This window comes from Phyllobates terribilis, unplaced genomic scaffold (genome assembly GCF_046119375.1).
Source record: "Phyllobates terribilis strain yellow unplaced genomic scaffold, ASM4611937v1 Scaffold_9__5_contigs__length_417890890, whole genome shotgun sequence".
NCBI classification, from domain to species: Eukaryota; Metazoa; Chordata; class Amphibia; order Anura; family Dendrobatidae; genus Phyllobates; species Phyllobates terribilis.
Window position 1 is genome coordinate 307,023,790 of NW_027362769.1, and position 22,956 is coordinate 307,046,745.

Sequence of the window (22,956 nt, forward strand, 5' to 3'; positions counted from 1 at the left end):
TGAGGTTGCGGATGGTCTCCTGTGGGATCTCCTCCCAGATCTGGACTAAAGCATCCGCCAACTCCTGGACAGTCTGTGGTGAAACGTGATGTTGGTGGATGGAGCGAGACATGTCCCAGATGTGCTCGGATTTAGGTCTGGTGAACGGGCGGGCCTGTCCATGCTTCAATGCCTTCATCTTGCAGGAACTGCTGACACACTCCAGCCACATGAGGTCTGGCATTGTCCTGCATTAGGAGGAACCCAGGGCCAACCGCACCAGCATATGGTCTCACAAGGGGTCTGAGGATTTCATCTCGGTACCTAATCGCAGTCAGGCTACCTCTGGCGAGCACATGGAGGGCTGTATGGCCCTCCAAAGAAATGCCACCCCACACTATTACTGACCCACTACCAAAGCCGTCATGCTGAAGGATGTTGCAGGCAGCAGATCGCTCTCCAAGGCGTCTCCAGACTGTCAAGTCTGTCACATGTGCTCAGTGTGAACCTGCTTTCATCTGTGAAGAACACAGGGCACCAGTGGCGACTTTGCCAATCCTGGTGTTCTGTGGCAAATGCCAAGTGTCCTGCACGGTGTAGGGCTGTGAGCACAACCCACATCTGTGGACGTCGGGCCCTCGTACCACCCTCATGGAGTTGGTTTCTAACCATTAGTGCAGACACATGCACATTTGTGGCCTGCTGGAGGTCATTTTGCAGGGCTCTGGCAGTGCTCCTCCTGTTCCTCCTTGCACAAAGGTGGAGGTAGCGGTCCTGCTGCTGGGTTGTTGCCCTCCTACGGCCCCCTCCACGTCTTCTGGTGTACTGGCCTGTCTCCTGGTAGCACCTCCAGCCTCTGGACACTACGCTGACAGACACAGCAAACATTCTTGCCAAAGCTTGCATTGATGTGCCATCCTGGATGAGCTGCACTACCTGAGCAACTTCTGTGGGTTGTATAGTCCGTCTCATGCTACCAGGAGTGTGAAAGCACAACCAACATTCAAAAGTGATCAAAACATCAGCCAGAAAGCATTGGTACTGAGATGTGGTCTGTGGTCCCCACCTGCAGAACCACTCCTTTATTGAGTGAGTCTTGATAATTGCCAATAATTTCCATCTATTGTCTATTCCATTTGCACAACAGCATGTGAAATTGATTGTCAATCAGTGTTGCTTCCTAAGTGGACAGTTTGATTTCACAGAAGTTTGATTTACTTGGAGTTATATTCTGTTTAAGTGTTCCCTTTATTTTTTTGAGCAGTACACACAGGGCATCCTGTTTAATAAATTATTTTTATATATTAAATAAAATGGAAACTTGAGAGGGCTCTGTGTAGAAAGAGGTCTTGCTAATTGGGACACCAATCAACACCTTTTTTGCAATAACAAAAATAGTGTTCCCCAACAGTACAACATCGCGGTAGTAGTTTATGGCTGAAAATCTGGGGACCAATATCCTTTAAAAACTTCAGATCTTCTTATTTTATGAAAGACAAATGATATCCTGCGTAAACACAAGATACAACTTTTAGACACTGCTTTATTGAAGAAAAACAGACTGTAATAACATGTGGATTTTGAAGAAAATGTGCAAGCCTAATGCTCCATGGTGACTTATCACATTGCAGCCTTATGCAGTTTAGGCAAGGATCTTTGTTTTTAAAGGTAAAACAGAAATGCACTATCACACAAAGTTGCAATCAGAGAACAAAACACCATTTTCAAAATGCTTACAAAGACAAACCTTCTACATAAAAAGATGGAAAACGAAAAATGCTCAACTGCTCCTAAAATTGAAGTGGAACCACTTCTAGGTAAACATCTTGGTCACAGAGGCAATAAGTGGCCTAACCGGTCATCCTAGTTTTTTCCCTTTCTTTCGTCAAATGTATCATCATATATCTCAAATAGAATGTGCATATGATCTTTCAAAAAAGTCAAGCAGATGAAGAGTCCAAGAAGTGTCATGTTACATGCTGTAACATGGCCAACAAATTTTCTCATGCATTCAGTATTAATTTGTGAGATACCTATGCATGTGTATGAAAACAAATAAATAAATCTAAAAAAATGCAATCAGAGGTACAGTGTGGGCTCATAGATTTCTATGGGTGCTGTAGTCTGGATCTGAGTAATAAGGCAGTGTACACAAGGCCCTAATTGGACATTTTATGCTCTAAAGCCCTGATTGTCACTCAACATTTGGCATAAAAATAGCATTGCACTTATAGGTCTCTTTTTTCTATGAAAAATAGATACCTCAGTGGTATCTGACAGACCCACTTCTAAGTCAGTGGGGTCAGTTCTGTGTCAGTGGTGCACTGATCTGTCAAGGCATTATAGATTCCATTATGAATGTAAGCCCAGCACACATTTGTTTTTAGATTATAAAAAATCTAAACATTACTAAACAGAAATTATCTTAACATACAAATTCAATGAATTGTAAAAAGTCCAATCAAAAATAAAAAAATATTTCACTAACTTCAGAAGTTTCCTACTTTTAAAGATAAAACAACAGATCTAAACTTATAGAAAATAAATATATCCTAGCTAAATCATTAAGTTTTCCTTTTGGGACAATATATGCAATTCACTACAATCAATAAACGTCCCTACTGGAGCCTGGATTTGAGCCGATGTAAAACAATGGAAGTCTACAAATGCAATATTGGCATGAAATACATATTATAGTTCATTACCACTGGGCATTTGGAAAGAAATAATTTTACCAGGCATAGATTTTCCAGAAATCCAAACATGCACAAAGTATTTAAAATAGGTAGTATTCTAAGATAGAAAAACTGGCACCAACACTCGCTTTGTCTTAGAGAATCATAGGACAGCTTTCCAAGCAGCAGTGATCTCGGGTGCCAGAGAAAAATAAACAAATATTGTGGAATGTGAGATAAAAAAAAGCTGGCACTCCCTTAAAATCTTCCTTTATTTATGAAGGTTAAAAAATGTCAACAAGCTGAGATTGCAACTCAGTAAGGACAACGGCCGTTTCTGGCTCCTCTGCATTTCAACAGATACTGAATGAATGAAAGGAAATCGTACTCAGTCGTCCTGACTTTCTTACATTCAGCACCCGTTGAAGCGCACAGGAGCGCGAAACGGCGGTCGTCCTTACTGAGTTGCAATCTCAGCTTGTTGACATTTTTTAACCTTCATAAATAAAGGAAGATTTTAAGGGAGTGCCAGCTTTTTCTTATCTCACATTCCACAATATGTAAAATAGGTAGAATATCTCCTATATATTATACATCAATCAATATGAACAAAGCAATGTAGTCACGCATTTTTGTTAAGCTCCAATGTAAGATATTGAAGCTACGTAATGATTGATTCCTTTTGGATTTTTATCTACTTCTGCAGAATGTAAGATGAACAGTACATACAGTATGAAGAATGCTAAGAACCGTTCCACTGGATAAAACTCGTGTTCCTATAGTTCACGTTATTACATTATGAAGGCTGTACACATTTAAATACAGGATGATACAACTGAGGGTTTCTTGCAGCCACTGTGACCCAAATTTTTTGTATTTTATTAAATAGTGAGAACAGTATTTTTGTTTCTCCTGCTAAACACTTTAATTATGCAGGCTGTGCAATTTCCTAAAAGATCCTTCTCTTTCTATCCAATGTCCACTGCGTAACTAATTCTCTGTGTCTTCTGGAAGAGAGAAAGGGTCCTCTGAGTTATCATGTGATTGGATGGCATCATCTCTTTGGACATTCACTTCTGCATTGCCAAAACTACCCTCCTGAATATCAGGAGTTACAGCAGCTGCCTCAGTATTTGCCTCTTCACTCCTTGCAAGTTGTGGAGATCTTACAGCAGTGATACTTCCAGTATTTTTCTAGAAAAAGAAAAAATGAAGGAACTTAAAATGATCACATTTGTCAGCACACTGGCTAAATTTTGCTTTACATCACAAGAATAGTGTGGAAGGGTAAACATATCGATACTGATGTATGCTAGTATGAAGAGGACAAATGTAACACTTCTGGGCTAAACAAGTGATAACTATCAAGTAAAAACAGAGAATGTAAAAAGAGGCACGTCCATACCTTGCTAATTACCTGTCCATTGAAAATAGGAGAAGACAAACATGCAAAAAATGCAAAGGGAATTCAATACAATCAGTGTTTTATCAGAATTAAATTATCACTACAAGACTAGGTCGTGTGCAAGTCAGTCCAGCTAATCTGTGTAACCCCACTGCCACCACTGATTGGCAGCTTGCTGACAATGTGCAGTGGATACAGGAAGATGCCAATCAGTGGTGTGGGGGCGGGGTTATACACAGCTCAGCATTCTGACCACTGCTACATCTACAACAGAGAAAAGAAGGATTCTATCAAAACTGCACCAAGCAGCCCAGTAAGTGACACATCGCTAAAATCAGGCTCTCTGTCCTGTGAGAGCAAGATTTATATTTGATCTATCTTGACTTTTTTTTGGAAATTCTCTCCTGCTTTCCAAGATGGAGTGTGAAGTGGAGTGGAGTATGTGTATTTTTTTGATAAGGGGTTCCCTAGGAATGTCTTTGTCTTAAAGAACTTAAGTTTTGCTTTTTCAATTATGTCTTCTCAAAGAGAGAGACACACCTAGACTGTTCAGCAGGGTGTAGACAGAATTACCTTTAGCCAATGAGATGCATGTATGCTAATGCCAGCACATATTTAGAAATAAGCTGAGCCAATTATATTATTACTATGTATGACTATTAAATACCTATATAAGGTGATGTCATGCTGAAAATGAAGGGAGACCTGCCCTGATGCTCAATGTATCAGCGTGGCTCTTCCGTGAAGGTATTTGAATTTTACATTTTAATTTGGAACAGGCACGATGTCTCAGAACGTCCCATATTATGTGGCGATGACGGTCCCTACCAAGCCGTCGGCTGACGGAGATCTGCGTGGGGCTTCTCTCCATCTTTATACCTTTGCAGCCCCTATATACTACAGCAGGTTGCATCCCTATATCCCTTCTCTGGTATTTTGCAGTACAACCTCTGGGAGTAAAGCCTACAAGCTTTATCCATTCATGACTCTGTCGCTTGGTTCAATTATTAGATTCAGGATATTTCCTTTATTTGGTACATACTGAGAATTCATTATTTATTGGTCAGTAGTTCTCCCTGGGGGATCTGGGAATACCAGACACTTTACATGCCACATGTACTTCTACTTGACCCACGACTGTCATCTTATGACCATCTTGACCATATCTGGGCTAACCATGTCACATTGTTACCAGGCGCCTGGCTTTTTCATGTTTGCATAATTGTTTTGTGATGGCCATCATCTAATATATACTTACCTTGCAATGCCTTCACATCCTGTTCCGTCCAGATGTGTACGGATCCCAGAATTCCAAGCGGCGGAAGTTCGCCCACCGCCATATTGGTACACCAAAGTGATGGGTGTCTCAATATGGAAACTGCTGGTGGTACCAGCCTCTTGCTGTTACACACACATTGTATAAGCCATACGCACCACACACACTGTATACGCCGTACGCACCACATACACTGTATATGTGGCACCCCAGGGGTCTGGTTGCCACAGTAATAGAAATATTATGTCTGAGAGCAAGTGGGAGGTTTCTCTGGTCAGGAGCCCTAAGCATGCAACACCGCCCGCCCAGACCTGGGAGGGGAGGAATCTGCCCTTATAAACCGGGTCTGGGGCGGGATTAGGTCAGTCAGAGCCTGGAGAGGGAAAGTTACAGCAGGAGCTCTGTAGGAGCAGGAGCGAGTGCCAGAGGCTGGAAGCTAGATAGCTCGCCCTGGCTGAAGATACTAAGACCGGACACGGAGTCCGAGGCTGTGGGGACATCCAGGTCCAGCAGCAGAATCCAACCAGCAGGGGATTCCAGGTCCTCTGGCCAAAGAAGCCCGGAGGCACGGTCACAAGCAAGGGACCAGCACCGCCATTGTGGAGCGGAGGCTAACAGGAGGCCCCAAGTCACCGGCCATACGGGTGGGCACCACACGGTATACTCAGGGACGAGGGCTACATCGACCCGCATACAGCAAGGTAGCCAGGAAGAGTGCAGCTAGACGGGGAGGCCTACAACTCCACCTGGCCAGGGGAGATCCTGCTTGCCCTCAGACTGACCAGGCCTCTATTGCTAGCCAGTACTCCCGGGAGGGTCTGCTTTATAACATCAGTAAAGACCCTGAACTGCACTGCACGGACTCTGAGTTATTCCTGCTGCGCTCGTGCACCATCACTCCCATCATCCACACTAACTGCCCTGAGGCTATACTTCTCCCGTGGGGAGTCATCCTATTCTTAGCTGCACATATAACACCGGCCTCAGTGGTCTGCCTTGCAGCGGCGGTCCCCATTGACCGCAATCCACGGGTGGCGTAGTCGGACTATTATCACACTAATAAGACTGCCACTGAATTGACCGCCCTGGGCATGGACCGGGTCAACGCCACGGAGACTACAACCCCCCAGCGATCCCGCTCCGGGTATCCCCCTCACAACACAGGCCCAGGGGGCACGTCATATACGCCGTGCGCACCACACACACTGTATATGCCGTACGCACCACACACATACACACACTGCATACGCCGTACGCACCACACACTCTGTATATGCCGTACGCACCACACACACTGTATACGCTGTACGCACCACACACACACACTGTATACGCCGTACGCACCACACACACACACTGTATACGCACCACACACACACTGTCAATGTCTACGCCGTACACACCACACACACACATTGTATACGACGTACGCACCACACATACACACTGTATACGCCGTACGCACCACACACTCTGTATATGCCGTACGCACCACACACACTGTATACGCTGTACGCACCACACACACACACTGTATACGCCGTACGCGCCACACAAACACACACTGTATACGCACCACACACACACTGTCAATGTCTACGCCGTACACACCACACACACATTGTATACGACGTACGCACCACACATACACACTGTATACGCCGTACGCACCACACACATTGTATACACCGTACGCACCACACACACACTGTCAATGTCTACGCCGTACACACCACACACAATTGCATACGACGTACACACCACACACACACACACACACTGTATATGCCGTACGCACCACACACACACACTGTATACACCGTACGCACCACACACACTGCATACACCGTAAGCACCACCACACACACAGACACACTGTATATGTCGTACGCACCACACACACACTGTATATGGTGTACGCACCACACACACTGTATACGCGGTATGCACCACAAACACTGTATACGTGGTACGCACCACACACACACTGTATACACCGTACGCACCACACACACTGCATACGCCGTACGCACCACACACACACTGTATACACCGTACGCACCACACACACTGCATACGCCGTACGCACCACACACACACACTGTATACACCATACGCACCACACACACACACACACACACACTGTATACACCGTACGCACCTCACACACAGTATAAGCTGTACACACACAGTATACCCCGTACCCACCACATATACAAACACTGTATACGCCGTATGCACGACATACACACACTGTATACACCGTACGCACCACACACACACACACACACACTGTATACGCCGTATGCACGACATACACACACTGTATACACCGTACGCACCACACACACACTGTATAAGCCATACGCACCACACACACACTGTATACGAAGTATGCACCACACACACACTGTATACGCCGTATGCACCACACACACACTGTATACGCGGTACGCACCACACACACACTGTATACACCGTATGCACCACACACACTGTATACACCATACGCACCACACACACACACAGTATACGACGTACTCACACACACTGTATACGTAGTACACACCACACACTGTGTACGCGGTACACACCACACACACCGTATACGCCGTACACACACTGTATACGCCGTACGCACCACACACACACTGTATACGCCGTACGCACCACACACACACTGTATACGCCGTACGCACCACACACACACACTGTATACGCCGTACGCACCACACACACTGTATACGCCGTACGCACCACACACACTGTATACACCACACACACTGTATACGCCGTATGCACCACACACACACTGTATACGCTGTATGCATCACACATACACTGTATACGCCGTACGCACCACAGACACACACTGTATACGCCGTATGCACCACACACACACTGTATACGCTGTATGCATGTCACGCTGTCTCTGTATACTGGAGGTAGGGGGCCTAAGCTGACCCTAAGCTGGGGCCCTGACTAATCCCTCAACCTGGAGGTACTGTTAAAGGTACAGAGGTCCAGGCCGCCAGCGTAACCCCTACCTCCTGAGGATCCCTGCACCTAAGTAATCTAGTCCTGAGAAGGACCCCGATCACAACAAAAGGGGACAAGTAATAATATGCCCACACACAGTACTTAGACGAACGAGACAGTACAAGGGAAAAACCAAAACCACCTTGCATACAAAAACTACACAACTACAACAGAGGGAACACCAACGGGAAAGGAGATAAATGATAAAGCGAGGAAGGGAAAAAACTCTCCGAATACACTTATCTCTGAATCTCCAAATACCACGATCCGCTCTGTTAGTCTGCATGAAATGCTTTCACCGACACTTCCCTAACAGACCAGCAGGCATTTGAAGGAGTCTCACTACAGCAGCATTGATTGCAGCTGGGCGGGGCTGGACCTCGTCTAGCACAGAGACAGAGAGAGAATTAACTCCCTCACTGCCGAAAAACACAAAGCACCAAAAAGTCAGCTGCGAGAAGTCAGGCTGTGTAATCGTGACGATCTTCGTGGCGACACACCCGTGACAATGCATCACACATACACTGTATACGCCGAACGCAACACACACATACACTGTATACGCCGAACGCACCACACACACACACACTGTATACGCCGTATGCACCACATACACATACTGTATATGCCGTACACACCACACACACTGTATACGCCGTACGCACCACATACACATATTGTATATGCCGTATGCACCACCACACACACTCTGTATAAGCCATACGCACCACACACACACACACTGTATATGCTGTACGCACCACCCACACACACTGTATATGCGGTAAGCACCACAAACACTGCATACGCCGTACGCACCACAGACACACACTGTATACGCCGTATGCACCACACACACTGTATACGCCGTATGCACCACACACACTGTATACGCCGTACGCACCACAGACACACACTGTATACGCCGTATGCACCACACACACTGTATACGCCGTATGCACCACACACACACTGTATACGCTGTATGCACCACACACACACTGTATACGCTGTATGCATCACACATACACTGTATACGCCGAACGCAACACACACATACACTGTATACGCCGAACGCACCACACACATATTGTATACGCCGTATGCACCACACATACTGTATACGCCGTACGCACCACATACACATACTGTATATGCCGTACGCACCACCACACACACTCTGTATACGCCATACGGACCACACACACAGACACACTGTATACGTCGTACGCATCACACACACACACTGTATATGCTGTACGCACCACACACACACACACTGTATATGCTGTACGCACCACACACACACACACACACTGTATACGCGGTACGCACCACAAACACTGTATACGCGGTACGCACCACACACACACTGTATACACCGTACGCACCACACACACTGCATACGCCGTACGCACCACAGACACACACTGTATACGCCGTATGCACCACACACACTGTATACGCCGTATGCACCACACACACACTGTATACGCCGTATGCACCACACACACACTGTATACGCCGAACGCAACACACACATACACTGTATACGCCGAACGCACCACACACATATTGTATACGCCGTATGCACCACACACACTGTATACGCCGTACGCACCACATACACATACTGTATATGCCGCACGCACCACCACACACACTCTGTATACGCCATACGGACCACACACACAGACACACTGTATACGTCGTACGCACCACACACACACACTGTATATGCTGTACGCACCACACACACACACACACACACACTGTATACGCGGTACGCACCACAAACACTGTATACGCGGTACTCACCACACACACACTGTATACACCGTACGCACCACATACACACACCCTGCATACGCCGTACGCACCACAAACACACTGTATACACAGTACGCACCACACACACACTGTATACACCGTACGCACCTCACACACAGTATACGCCGTACGCACCACATATACAAACACTGTATATGCCGTATGCACGACATACACAGATTGTATACACCGTACGCGCCACACACACACACAGTATACGCCGAACGTACCACACACACACACATACACTGTATACGCCGAACGCACCACACACATATTGTATACGCCGTATGCACCACATACACACACACTGTATACGCCATACACACACACTGTATACGCCATACGCACCACACACACACTGTATACACCGTATGCACCACACACACTGTACACACCGTATGCACCACACACACTGTATACACCGTATGCACCACACACACTGTATACGCCATACGTACCACATACACACTGTATAGGCCGTACGCACCACACATAGACTGTATACACCGTACGCACCACATACATACTGTATACACAGTATATGCCGTACACACACAGTATACGCCGTACGCTCCACACACACACAGAGTCAATGTATACGCCAAACACACCACACTGCATACGCCATATGCACGACAAACACTGTATACACTGTACGCACCACACAAACACACTATATACGCCGTACGCACAACACACACACTGTATACACCATACGCACCACACACACACGGTATACGCCGTATGCACCACACACACTGTATACGCCGTATGCACCACACACACTGTATACGCTCTACGCACAACACACACACTGTATACGCTGTAAGCACCACAAACACACACTGTATAAGCCGTATGCACCACAAACACACATTGTATACGCCGTATGCACCACAAACACACACTGTATACGCCGTATGCACCACAAAAACACACTGTATACGCCGGACGCATGACATACACACACTGTATATGCAGTACGCACCACACACACTGTATACGCCGAATGCACGACACGCACACTGTGTACGCCTTATGCACCAGACACAAACACACACTGTATACGCCGTATGCACCACACACACACTGTATATGCCGTACGCACCACACACACACACTGTATACGCCGTACGCACCACACACACACTGTATACGCCGTATGCACCACACACACACTGTATAAGCCGAACGCACCACACACAAACACACACTGTATACGCCGTATGCACCACAGTGTATACGCCGTATGTGACGCGCCCCTGGGCCGGTGTCGCGCAGCGTTGCGCACGCGGGAGCCTACCCGGAGCCGGATCTGTTGGGGGTAGTAGTCTCGTGGCGGTGACCCGGTCCGTGCCCAGGGAGTCAGACTAAGTGGCAGTCTATGGCAGTAGATGTTAACTTGATCGACTACGCCACCCGTTGAGTGCGGCTTTGAAGCCGCCGCTGCAGAACAGTCCACTGAGGCCAGGTGTATAGGTATGTGCAGCGTGGTGGTATAACCCCCAACGGGAGGGGTATGGCCTCAGGGCAGCAGATGTGGATGATGGGAGTAGCAGGAACCACTCGGAGACGGTACGGTGTAGTTCAGGGTCTTTACTGGTGACAAATATAGACCCTCCCGGAGTACTGGCTAGCGATTGGGGCCTGGTCAGTCCTTGAGCAGATGGGATCTCCCCTGGCCAGGCGGAGTTGTAGGCCTCCCAAACTAACTGTACTCTTCTGGCTACCTTGCTAGAGGCGGGTATAAGTAGCCCACGTCCCTGAGTGTACCGTGTAGTGCTCACCCGTATGGCTGGAGACTCGGGGCCTTCTAGTAGCTTCCGCTCCACGACGGCGGTGCTGGTCCCATGCGTGTGACCGTGCCTTCGGGTTTCTGGGCCAGAGGACCTGAAATCCCCTGCCGGTCGGTTTCTGCTGCTGGGTAAGGATTAGTCCCCACAGCCTCAGACTCCGGGTCCGGTGGTAACTTCTCAGTCAGGGCGAGCTCTGCAGCTGCCAGCCCCTGACTCTTTGTAGCACTGCTCCCACAGAGTTCCTGTTGTTTCTTTCCTATGCTGCTTCTCTTCTCTTCTTAACTCCAGGCTCAGGCCCCAGGACAGGGCCTGCCTGTGGAGCAGAGCCCATAGAGCAGCTCTGCTCCCTGTCTTCTCCTCTCTGAACTCTCTAACTCTGCCTCAGCCCCAGGTTTATATAGGGGAAGTTCTTCCCCTCCCAGGACTGGGCAGGAGGTGTGGCATGCATAGGATCCCTGACCAAGAGACCTCCCACCTGCTCTCAGACATAACATTGCTGTTACTGTGGAAACCAGACCCCTGGGGTGCCACATTCCCCCCTAGTGAATTTTAGTACTCCGGGACTAAACAAATTTTAGAAAAACATAACAAGATATAAACATTAATAATACAACAAGAAAATCACATAAAGATGGTCACGGCGTGTCCGTAACCGGGTGCAGTCTCTGAAGAAAAGCAAGTTGTCCATTTCACCAAAACAGGGAGACGTAACCAGGTAGGTGTCTGTCCTGCCCCGAGTCCTTAACAGTCTTTAGTCCGTCCTGGGTTACGCTCCAACTATGTACAGGGTGGCCGCTCTCAGTCCTCGGCCAGTGGGGATAAGGGATGGGTGCTCACAGTCCTCAGCCTGTGGGAATAAGGAATGGCTGCTCACAGTCCTCAGCCTGGTAAGGGATAGGGACACACGGGAAACAGTTCACACTTGTCCCAACGGGGACCATATTTTAATTAGCAGCAGTCCTTGTACCCTAACGGGTAACTATGTACAGCTCTTTATTCACGCTACTTCCCTTCAGCAGCTATGTCCTCTTTGTGCTCCCTCCTGAGGGTAGTCCTCAAACCCGTCCGGGTCCTCTTGGCTTTCCTCGTATTGGTAGTACTGCAGCTCCTCCTCGGTTAGCCGGGTTAGTATCTCTGCGACAGTCCTCCTCCCAGGTGGCCAGGACTTTACCTCCCTTTGGGCTGCCCTGGTTAATTGGGCCACCAGGATGCTCACTTTTTGCTCTTCTGTGAGGGGGTACACCTGGAAGAGGCTATCCAGCTTTTCTCTAAAGTCATGTAGGGTATGTGACTCCCCTGAGTACTGGGGTAGCCAAGCTGCCCCCGAGATATAGGGCATGGTGAAAGGCATGACCGCAACAGCGGTGGCGCTGGCGGGGGTTGGGGCAGTGAAGCTCTCCTCCGTATCCGACATCTTCCTCCCCCCTAGTGGACCGTGGCCTACCTTGCGATGATCCTCTTCCGTAGGCCGCGGCTCCGCAGTGGATCGCCAGGGTTGAGGACCTTCCGTCGCGCTCCTGTGACGTCGGCGTCTGCTGGGCTCCTTCCAGGACCTTACGCAACGTCCGGACGTGAGGCGGGGCTTCAGTTCTCGCGGGCTTTTCGGAGTCCACGCCCCTCTTCTTCCCGCGCGGCGTCCTCAAGATGGCGTCCAACGGCGGGAAAACTCCACAGATGGCGGGAAGAAGGCTGAAGATGGCGCCGGATGGCGGGAAAACTTCACGGATGGCGGGAAGAAGGCCGAAGATGGCGCCGGATGGCGGGAATCTTCACCACAGGTAAGTTTTAACAGTCTCTCTTTCAGGCACGCAGTACCCGGTGGTTGCGGGCACGAAATCCTGCCGACTACGCCAAAAGTTGACGCGCCCCTGGGCCGGTGTCGCGCAGCGTTGCGCACGCGGGAGCCTACCCGGAGCCGGATCTGTTGGGGGTAGTAGTCTCGTGGCGGTGACCCGGTCCGTGCCCAGGGAGTCAGACTAAGTGGCAGTCTATGGCAGTAGATGTTAACTTGATCGACTACGCCACCCGTTGAGTGCGGCTTTGAAGCCGCCGCTGCAGAACAGTCCACTGAGGCCAGGTGTATAGGTATGTGCAGCGTGGTGGTATAACCCCCAACGGGAGGGGTATGGCCTCAGGGCAGCAGATGTGCATGATGGGGGTAGCAGGAACCACTCGGAGACGGTACGGTGTAGTTCAGGGTCTTTACTGGTGACAAATATAGACCCTCCCGGAGTACTGGCTAGCGATTGGGGCCTGGTCAGTCCTTGAGCAGATGGGATCTCCCCTGGCCAGGCGGAGTTGTAGGCCTCCCAAACTAACTGTACTCTTCTGGCTACCTTGCTAGAGGCGGGTATAAGTAGCCCACGTCCCTGAGTGTACCGTGTAGTGCTCACCCGTATGGCCGGTGACTCGGGGCCTTCTAGTAGCTTCCGCTCCACGACGGCGGTGCTGGTCCCATGCGTGTGACCGTGCCTTCGGGTTTCTGGGCCAGAGGACCTGAAATCCCCTGCCGGTCGGTTTCTGCTGCTGGGTAAGGATTAGTCCCCACAGCCTCGGACTCCGGGTCCGGTGGTAACTTCTCAGTCAGGGCGAGCTCTGCAGCTGCCAGCCCCTGACTCTTTGTAGCACTGCTCCCACAGAGCTCCTGTTGTTTCTTTCCTATGCTGCTTCTCTTCTCTTCTTAACTCCAGGCTCAGGCCCCAGGACAGGGCCTGCCTGTGGAGCAGAGCCCATAGAGCAGCTCTGCTCCCTGTCTTCTCCTCTCTGAACTCTCTAACTCTGCCTCAGCCCCAGGTTTATATAGGGGAAGTTCTTCCCCTCCCAGGACTGGGCAGGAGGTGTGGCATGCATAGGATCCCTGACCAAGAGACCTCCCACCTGCTCTCAGACATAACATTGCTGTTACTGTGGAAACCAGACCCCTGGGGTGCCACATATGCAACACACACACTGTATACGCCGCATGCACCACACACACTGTATACGCCTTACGCACCACATACACACTGTGTATGCCGTACGCACCACACACACACTGTATATGCCGTACGCACCACACACTGTATATGCCGTATGCACCACACACACTGTATGTATACGCCGTTTGCACCACACACACTGTATACGCTACGCCGTACGCAACACACACACTGTCACACTGTATACGTCCTTCACACCACACACACTGTATACGCCGTACGCACGACACACACATACTGTATACGCCATATGCACGACACACACTGTCACACTGTATACGCCATACACACCACACACAAATTGTGTACGCTGCACACACCACACACACGGTATACGCCGTACGCACACACAAACACTGTATACGCCGTACGCACAACACACACACTGTATACGCCATACGAACCACACATACACACACTGTATACGATGTACACACCACACAAACACTGTATACGTCGTCCGCACCACACACACACTGTATACACCGTACACACACACAAACTGTGTAAGCCATACACACACACTGTATACACCATACGCACCACACACATTGCATACGCCGCATGCACCACACACACACACTCTGTATACGCAGTACACACACAAACACTGTATAAGCCGTACGCACCACACACACACTGTAAACGACGTACACACCACACACACACTGTATACGCACCACACACAAACACTGTACGCACCATACACACACTGTATACACCGTATACGCTGTACGCACTACACACTGTATACGCCGTACGCACCACATATACACACACACTGTATACACTGTGTTCCAAATTATTATGCAAATAATATTTTCTCAGATTTTCCCAAATTACCTATATGAATTGCAGTCATTGTAACTTTCCAGTGAAATAACTATTAGAGTACAATTGAAAGGTTTTTGTACAAACTGCCTATGATAACAGTATATTTTTAAAAAAAATAAAAAACTCAAACTGCGCTCAAAATGCATGTTCCAAATTATTATGCACAACAGAGTTTTCAACCTTTTCATTTTAATAAAGAACAAAAAAATGGTCATTTTTGAAATTATAAGCATTAGCAGGTTATTACAAACTGAAATCAAACAGTTTTCAACTCATAACTTCCTCAACTGACCTCAATACCATTGAGAACCTCTGGAGCATCATCAAAAGGAGTGTCTATGATGGCGGGAGGCAGTTCACATCTAAGCAACAGCTCTGGGAGGGTATTCTGTCCTCATGCAAAACAATTGGAAGCAGAAACCATCCAAAACCTGACAAATTCAATGGACGAGAGAGTTCAGAAGCTCCTTTCGAACAAGCGGTCCTACGTGCAAATGTAACATCACCTAGAATAAAGTTTTGAGTTGAAAACTGTTTGATTTCAGTTTCTAATAACCTTCTAATGCTTATAATTTCAAAAATGACCATTTTTTTGTTCTTTATTAAAATGAAAAGGTTGAAAACTCTGCTGTGCATAATAATTTGGAACATGCATTTTGAGTGCAGTTTGAGTTTTTTATTTCTTTAAAAATATACTGTTATCATAGGCAGTTTGTACAAAAACCTTTCAATTGTACTCTAATAGTTATTTGACTGGAAAATTACAATGACTGCAATTCATATAGGTAATTTGGGAAAATCTGAGAAAATATCATTTGCATAATAATTTGGAACACAGAGTATACGCCGTACACACCACATACAAACACTGTATACATCGTAATCACCACCAGACACACTCTGTATACGCCATATGGACCACACACACACTGTATACGCCGTACGCACCACCAGACACACTCTGCATACGTCGTATGCACCACACACACACAATGTATAGGCGGTACGCACCACACACACACACACACACTGTATACACCGTACCCACCACATACACGCACCATGCATACGCCGTACGCACCACACACACACACTGCATACGCTGTACACACCACACACACACACACTGCATACGCCGTACGCACCACATACACACTCTGCATACGCTGTACGCACCACACACACACTCTGCATACGCTGTACGCACCACACACACACTGTATACGACGTACACACACACACTGTATATGCGGTACACACCACACACCGTACACACACTGTATACGCCGTATGCACGACATACACACACTATATACACCGTACGCACCACACATACACACACTGTATACGCCATACGCACCACACACACACTGTATACGCCGTATGCACCACACTGTATACGCTGTACGCACTACATACACTGTATACGCTGTACGCACCACACACACACATATACACTGTATACGCCGAACGCACCACACACACACATACACTGTATACGCCGTCCGCACCACACACATTGTATACGCCGTCCGCACCACACACACACACTGTATACGCCGTCCGCACCACACACACACTGTATACACCGTACGCACCACACAAACTGTATACGCCATAAGCATCACAAACTGTATACGCAATACGCACCACACACACACTGTATACATTGTACGCACCACACACACAGTATACGCCGTACGCATCACACGCACTGCATACGCCGTACGCTCCACACACACGAACTGTATACGCCGTATGCACCACACACACACACTGTATACGCTGTACGCACCACACACACAGTATACGCCGTACGCTCCACACACACAGAGTCAATGTATACGCCACACACGGTATATGCCGTATGCATGACGCACACTGTATACAACGTAAGCACCACACACACACACTGTATACACCGTACGCACCACACACATACACACACTGTATACGCCGTACGCACCACACACACTATATATGCCGTAAGCACCACACACACGCTGTATACGCACCACACACACACTTTATACGCGGTACGCACCACACATGACCGTGTAGTCAACCCGGGTTCCACCCTTTAAAATTACCCCTCCCATCTTCCAGCACTCACCTTTTCCCACCAAATCAAAAACACTACACCTGTAATTCTTTGGATAAATTTGGCCACAGCGGCCATTTTATTAACAAACAACATTAAATATTAACAATGTTATAAAAATAAATAAGAAGGGAGGGTTCTTGGAGTTAAAAATAGATCTGGCATAAATTAAACCAAAACTCGAACCGCCATGTTACCCTCAGCCGTCCATCACCAGCTCAAGGGCACCAAAAGCTCCCAGGGTAAAACCCTGTCCAGAGCCCAAAAACCAAATGTCAGATCCCGCTCCAATTAACCAACTCTGTAATTTTACCAAATACTTCCCACTGACACTTCTGTGCCAACTCCAAGAACCACACCCCCCACCAAGCCACTGCGACAAACCCCCTTTCCTCTTTTTTTAAAATTTTTTATATATATAAAATATAGACATACAGTATAGACCAAAAGTTTGGACATACCTTCTGATTTAAAGATTTTTCTGTATTTTCATGACTTTGAAAATTGTACATTCACACTGAAGGCATCAACAGTATGAATTAACACATGTGGAATTATATACTTAACAAAAAAGTGTGAAACAACTGAAAATATGTCTTATATTCAAGTTTCTTCAAAGTAGCCACATTTTGTTTTGATGACTGCTTTGCACACTCTTGGCATTCTCTTGATGAGCTTCAAGAGGTAGTCACTGGAAATGGTCTTCCAACAATCTTGAAGGAGTTCCCAGAGATACTTAGCACTTGTTGGCCCTTATGCCTTCACGCTGCGGTCCAGCTGACCCCAAACCATCTCGATTGGGTTCAGGTCTGGTGACTGTGGAGACCAGGTCATCTGGCGTAGCACCCCATCACTCAGCTCCTTGGTCAAATAGCCCTTACACAGCCTGGAGGTGTGTTTGGGGTCATTGTCCTGTTGAAAAATAAATGATGGTCCAACTAAACGCAAACCGGATGGAATAGCATGCCGCTGCAAGATGCTGTGGTAGCCATGCTGGTTCAGTATGCCTTCAATTTTGAATAAATCCCCAACAGTGTCACCAGCAAAGCACCCCCACACCATCACACCTCCTCCTCCATGCTTCACGGTGGGGACCAGGCATGTAGAGTCCATCCGTTCACCATTTCTGCGTTGCACAAAGACACGGTGGTTGGAACCAAAGATCTCAAATTTGGACTCATCAGACCAAAGCACAGATTTCCACTGGTCTAATGTCCATTCCTTGTGTTCTTTAGCCCAAACAAGTCTCTTCTGCTTGTTGTCTGTCCTTAGCAGCGGTTTCCTAGCAGCTATTTTACCATGAAGGCCTGCTGCACAAAGTCTCCTCTTAACAGTTGTTGAAGAGATGTGTCTGCTGCTAGAACTCTGTGTGGCATTGACCTGGTCTCTAATCTGAGCTGCTGTTAACCTGCGATTTCTGAGGCTGGTGACTCGGTTAAACTTATCCTCAGAAGCAGAGGTGACTCTTGGTCTTCCTTTCCTGGGGCGGTCCTCATGTGAGCCAGTTTCTTTTTAGCGCTTGATGGTTTTTGCAACTGCACTTGGGGACACATTCAAAGTTTGCCCAATTTTTTGGACTGACTGACCTACATTTCTTAAAGTAATGATGGCCACTCGTTTTTCTTTACTTAGCTGCTTTTTTCTTGCCATAATACAAAAGCAGCTAACAAAACCTACAGAAGACAAAAAATATATCTCATACCCTACCATCATTATATATAAATGTAAAGCAAAGTTGCATAATAAATATAGGGTACTTAGTGAACTATTTTTGATCAAAAAAAGTATACAAGCCGTCCCACCAGCGGCAAGGTGAGCCTAAATTGGGACGGTACCTATACTGTCTATATTAAAAACCTTACTGTATATCAAAGTTGAAGTAATGCATATAAAAGGGTAGACAAATAGGACCGGGTCCCAACTCCAGACCACCTAGGCCTGTGGTAAGCTACACATATACTAATCAGCTCAACAAAGGGGATGCCACACCCTTAAATTGCACAGAATGCAAACAAGACAGAAAACCAAGCAATGTGAACTGAGGTCTAAGATGGTAGACATGCTAGAAATAGGAGCATGTTCACACTAGCAAAAAGAAGCAAAACCTACAGAAGACAAAAAATATATCTCATACCCTACCATCATTATATATAAATGTAAAGCAAAGTTGCATAATAAATATAGGGTACTTAGTGAACTATTTTTGATCAAAAAAAGTATACAAGCCGTCCCACCAGCGGCAAGGTGACCCTAAATTGGGACGGTACCTATACTGTCTATATTAAAAACCTTACTGTATATCAAAGTTGAAGTAATGCATATAAAAGGGTAGACAGATAGGACCGGGTCCCAACTCCAGACCACCTAGGCCCGTGGTAAGCTACACATATACTAATCAGCTCAACAAAGGGGATGCCACACCCTTAAATTGCACAGAATGCAAACAAGACAGAAAACCAAGCAATGTGAACTGAGGTCTAAGATGGTAGACATGCTAGAAATAGGAGCATGTTAACACTAGCAAAAAGAAGCAAAACCTACAGAAGACAAAAAATATATCTCATACCCTACCATCATTATATATAAATGTAAAGCAAAGTTGCATAATAAATATAGGGTACTTAGTGAACTATTTTTGATCAAAAAAAGTATACAAGCCGTCCCACCAGCGGCAAGGTGACCCTAAATTGGGACGGTACCTATACTGTCTATATTAAAAACCTTACTGTATATCAAAGTTGAAGTAATGCATATAAAAGGGTAGACAAATAGGATCGGGTCCCAACTCCAGACCACCTAGGCCCGTGGTAAGCTACACATATACTAATCAGCTCAACAAAGGGGATGCCACACCCTTAAATTGCACAGAATGCAAACAAGACAGAAAACCAAGCAATGTGAACTGAGGTCTAAGATGGTAGACATGCTAGAAATAGGAGCATGTTCACACTAGCAAAAAGAAGCAAAACCTACAGAAGACAAAAAATATATCTCATACCCTACCATCATTATATATAAATGTAAAGCAAAGTTGCATAATAAATATAGGGTACTTAGTGAACTATTTTTGATCAAAAAAAGTATACAAGCCGTCCCACCAGCGGCAAGGTGACCCTAAATTGGGACGGTACCTATACTGTCTATATTAAAAACCTTACTGTATATCAAAGTTGAAGTAATGCATATAAAAGGGTAGACAAATAGGACCGGGTCCCAACTCCAGACCACCTAGGCCTGTGGTAAGCTACACATATACTAATCAGCTCAACAAAGGGGATGTGTCTGCTGCTAGAACTCTGTGTGGCATTGACCTGGTCTCTAATCTGAGCTGCTGTTAACCTGCGATTTCTGAGGCTGGTGACTCGGTTAAACTTATCCTCAGAAGCAGAGGTGACTCTTGGTCTTCCTTTCCTGGGGCGGTCCTCATGTGAGCCAGTTTCTTTTTAGCGCTTGATGGTTTTTGCAACTGCACTTGGGGACACATTCAAAGTTTGCCCAATTTTTTTTACTTAGCTGCTTTTTTCTTGCCATAATACAAAAGCAGCTAACAGTCTATTCAGTAGGACTATCAGTTGTGTATCCACCTGACTTCTGCACAACACAACTGATGGTCCCAAACCCATTTATAAGGCAAGAAATTTCACTTATTAAACCTGACAGGGCACACCTGTGAAGTGAAAACCATTTCCTGTGACTACCTCTTGAAGCTCATCAAGAGAATGCCAAGAGTGTGCAAAGCAGTCATCAAAGCAAAAGGTGGCTACTTTGAAGAACCTAGAATATAAGACATATTTTCAGTTGTTTCACACTTTTTTTGTTAAGTATATAATTCCACATGTGTCAATTCATAGTTTTGATGCCTTCAGTGTGAATGTACAATTTTCAAAGTCATGAAAATACAGAAAAATCTTTAAATGAGGTGTGTCCAAACTTTTGGTCTGTACTGTATGTCTATCTTACTCCTTTATCTCCTCCAGCAATACCACCACTCCTTCACAAATATAGTGAAGAAGATACCAACCAGAAAAAGAGAGTGGGTAGGTGGATACTTTCTATCATGACTTCCTTTGCCAGACTGACTATTCTTTCCCGCACTTTTCTTAATATACTCCCCCCCCCTTTAAATGTCCGCCCCTCCACACTTATACCCAAACCTGATCCCTTTGTCTTAAAATTGCACCCTCCTGGCCAAACAGGTGATGTGGGGCTTCCTTCTAGCTGCACTTGCCTTCATCCCCCTTCTTGACGGTGTACGGCCAACCCGGGTTCCACCCTTTAAAATTACCCCTCCCATCTTCCAGCACTTACCTTTTCCCACCAAATAAAAAACACTACACCTGTAATTCTTTGGATACATTTGGCCACAGAGGCCATTTTATTAACAAACAACATTAAATATTAGCAATGTTATAAAAATAAATAAGAAGGGAGGGTTCTTGGAGTTAAAAATAGATCTGGTATAAATTAAACCAAAACTCGAACCGCCATGTTACCCTCAGCCGTCCATCACCAGCTCAACGGCACCAAAAGCTCCCAGGGTAAACCCCAGTCCAGAGCCCAAAAACTAAATGCCAGATCCCGCTCTAATTATCCAACTGTCTGTAATTTTACCAAATACTTCCCACCGACACTTCTGTGCCAACTCCAAGAGCCCCAACCCCCGCCACAAAAGAACAGCCCTGACCACCTCAGGCTTGTGAGTGCCCCAACACCGCCTACGCCCTCTCAATCCCCTCCTGTATAGCCAATGCCCACAAATCAATCCCAATGTCATTCTACTGCACACCATCCTTTGCCCAAAAATTTCCAACCCCCGCCTCGAGTTAAAAATGTCAACCGCTCACTCCCCTGTTCCTGGACACAAAAGCTGATATGGCTCTATTTAACTTCACTCGCGCCCTATTAATGCCCTCCATTTTTCCTTGGCACAATATCAGAACAAACCGTCAACACCTCAGGAAAGGATGTCCACAACCTTAAAAAATCAAACCGAATGTCCCTAATCAATTCCGTAACCGGGCGAGCCCCCAAATCATTCCC

At 46.8% G+C, this 22,956-nt stretch overlaps 1 protein-coding gene across 2 annotated transcripts in view; it reads right to left on the minus strand.

Moving 5' to 3' along the window:
* Positions 1–3,164: 3,164 nt before the first annotated feature.
* The window catches only part of MFSD6 (major facilitator superfamily domain containing 6), a 245,348-nt gene continuing 225,556 nt past the window's right edge, over positions 3,165–22,956 (minus strand). For both annotated transcript variants that reach the window (XM_073647936.1, XM_073647937.1), the window contains exon 7: positions 3,165–3,848. In XM_073647936.1, the coding sequence (XP_073504037.1) occupies positions 3,645–3,848 (204 nt within the window). In that variant the 3' untranslated portion in view covers positions 3,165–3,644. The remainder of the gene's footprint in view (positions 3,849–22,956) is intronic.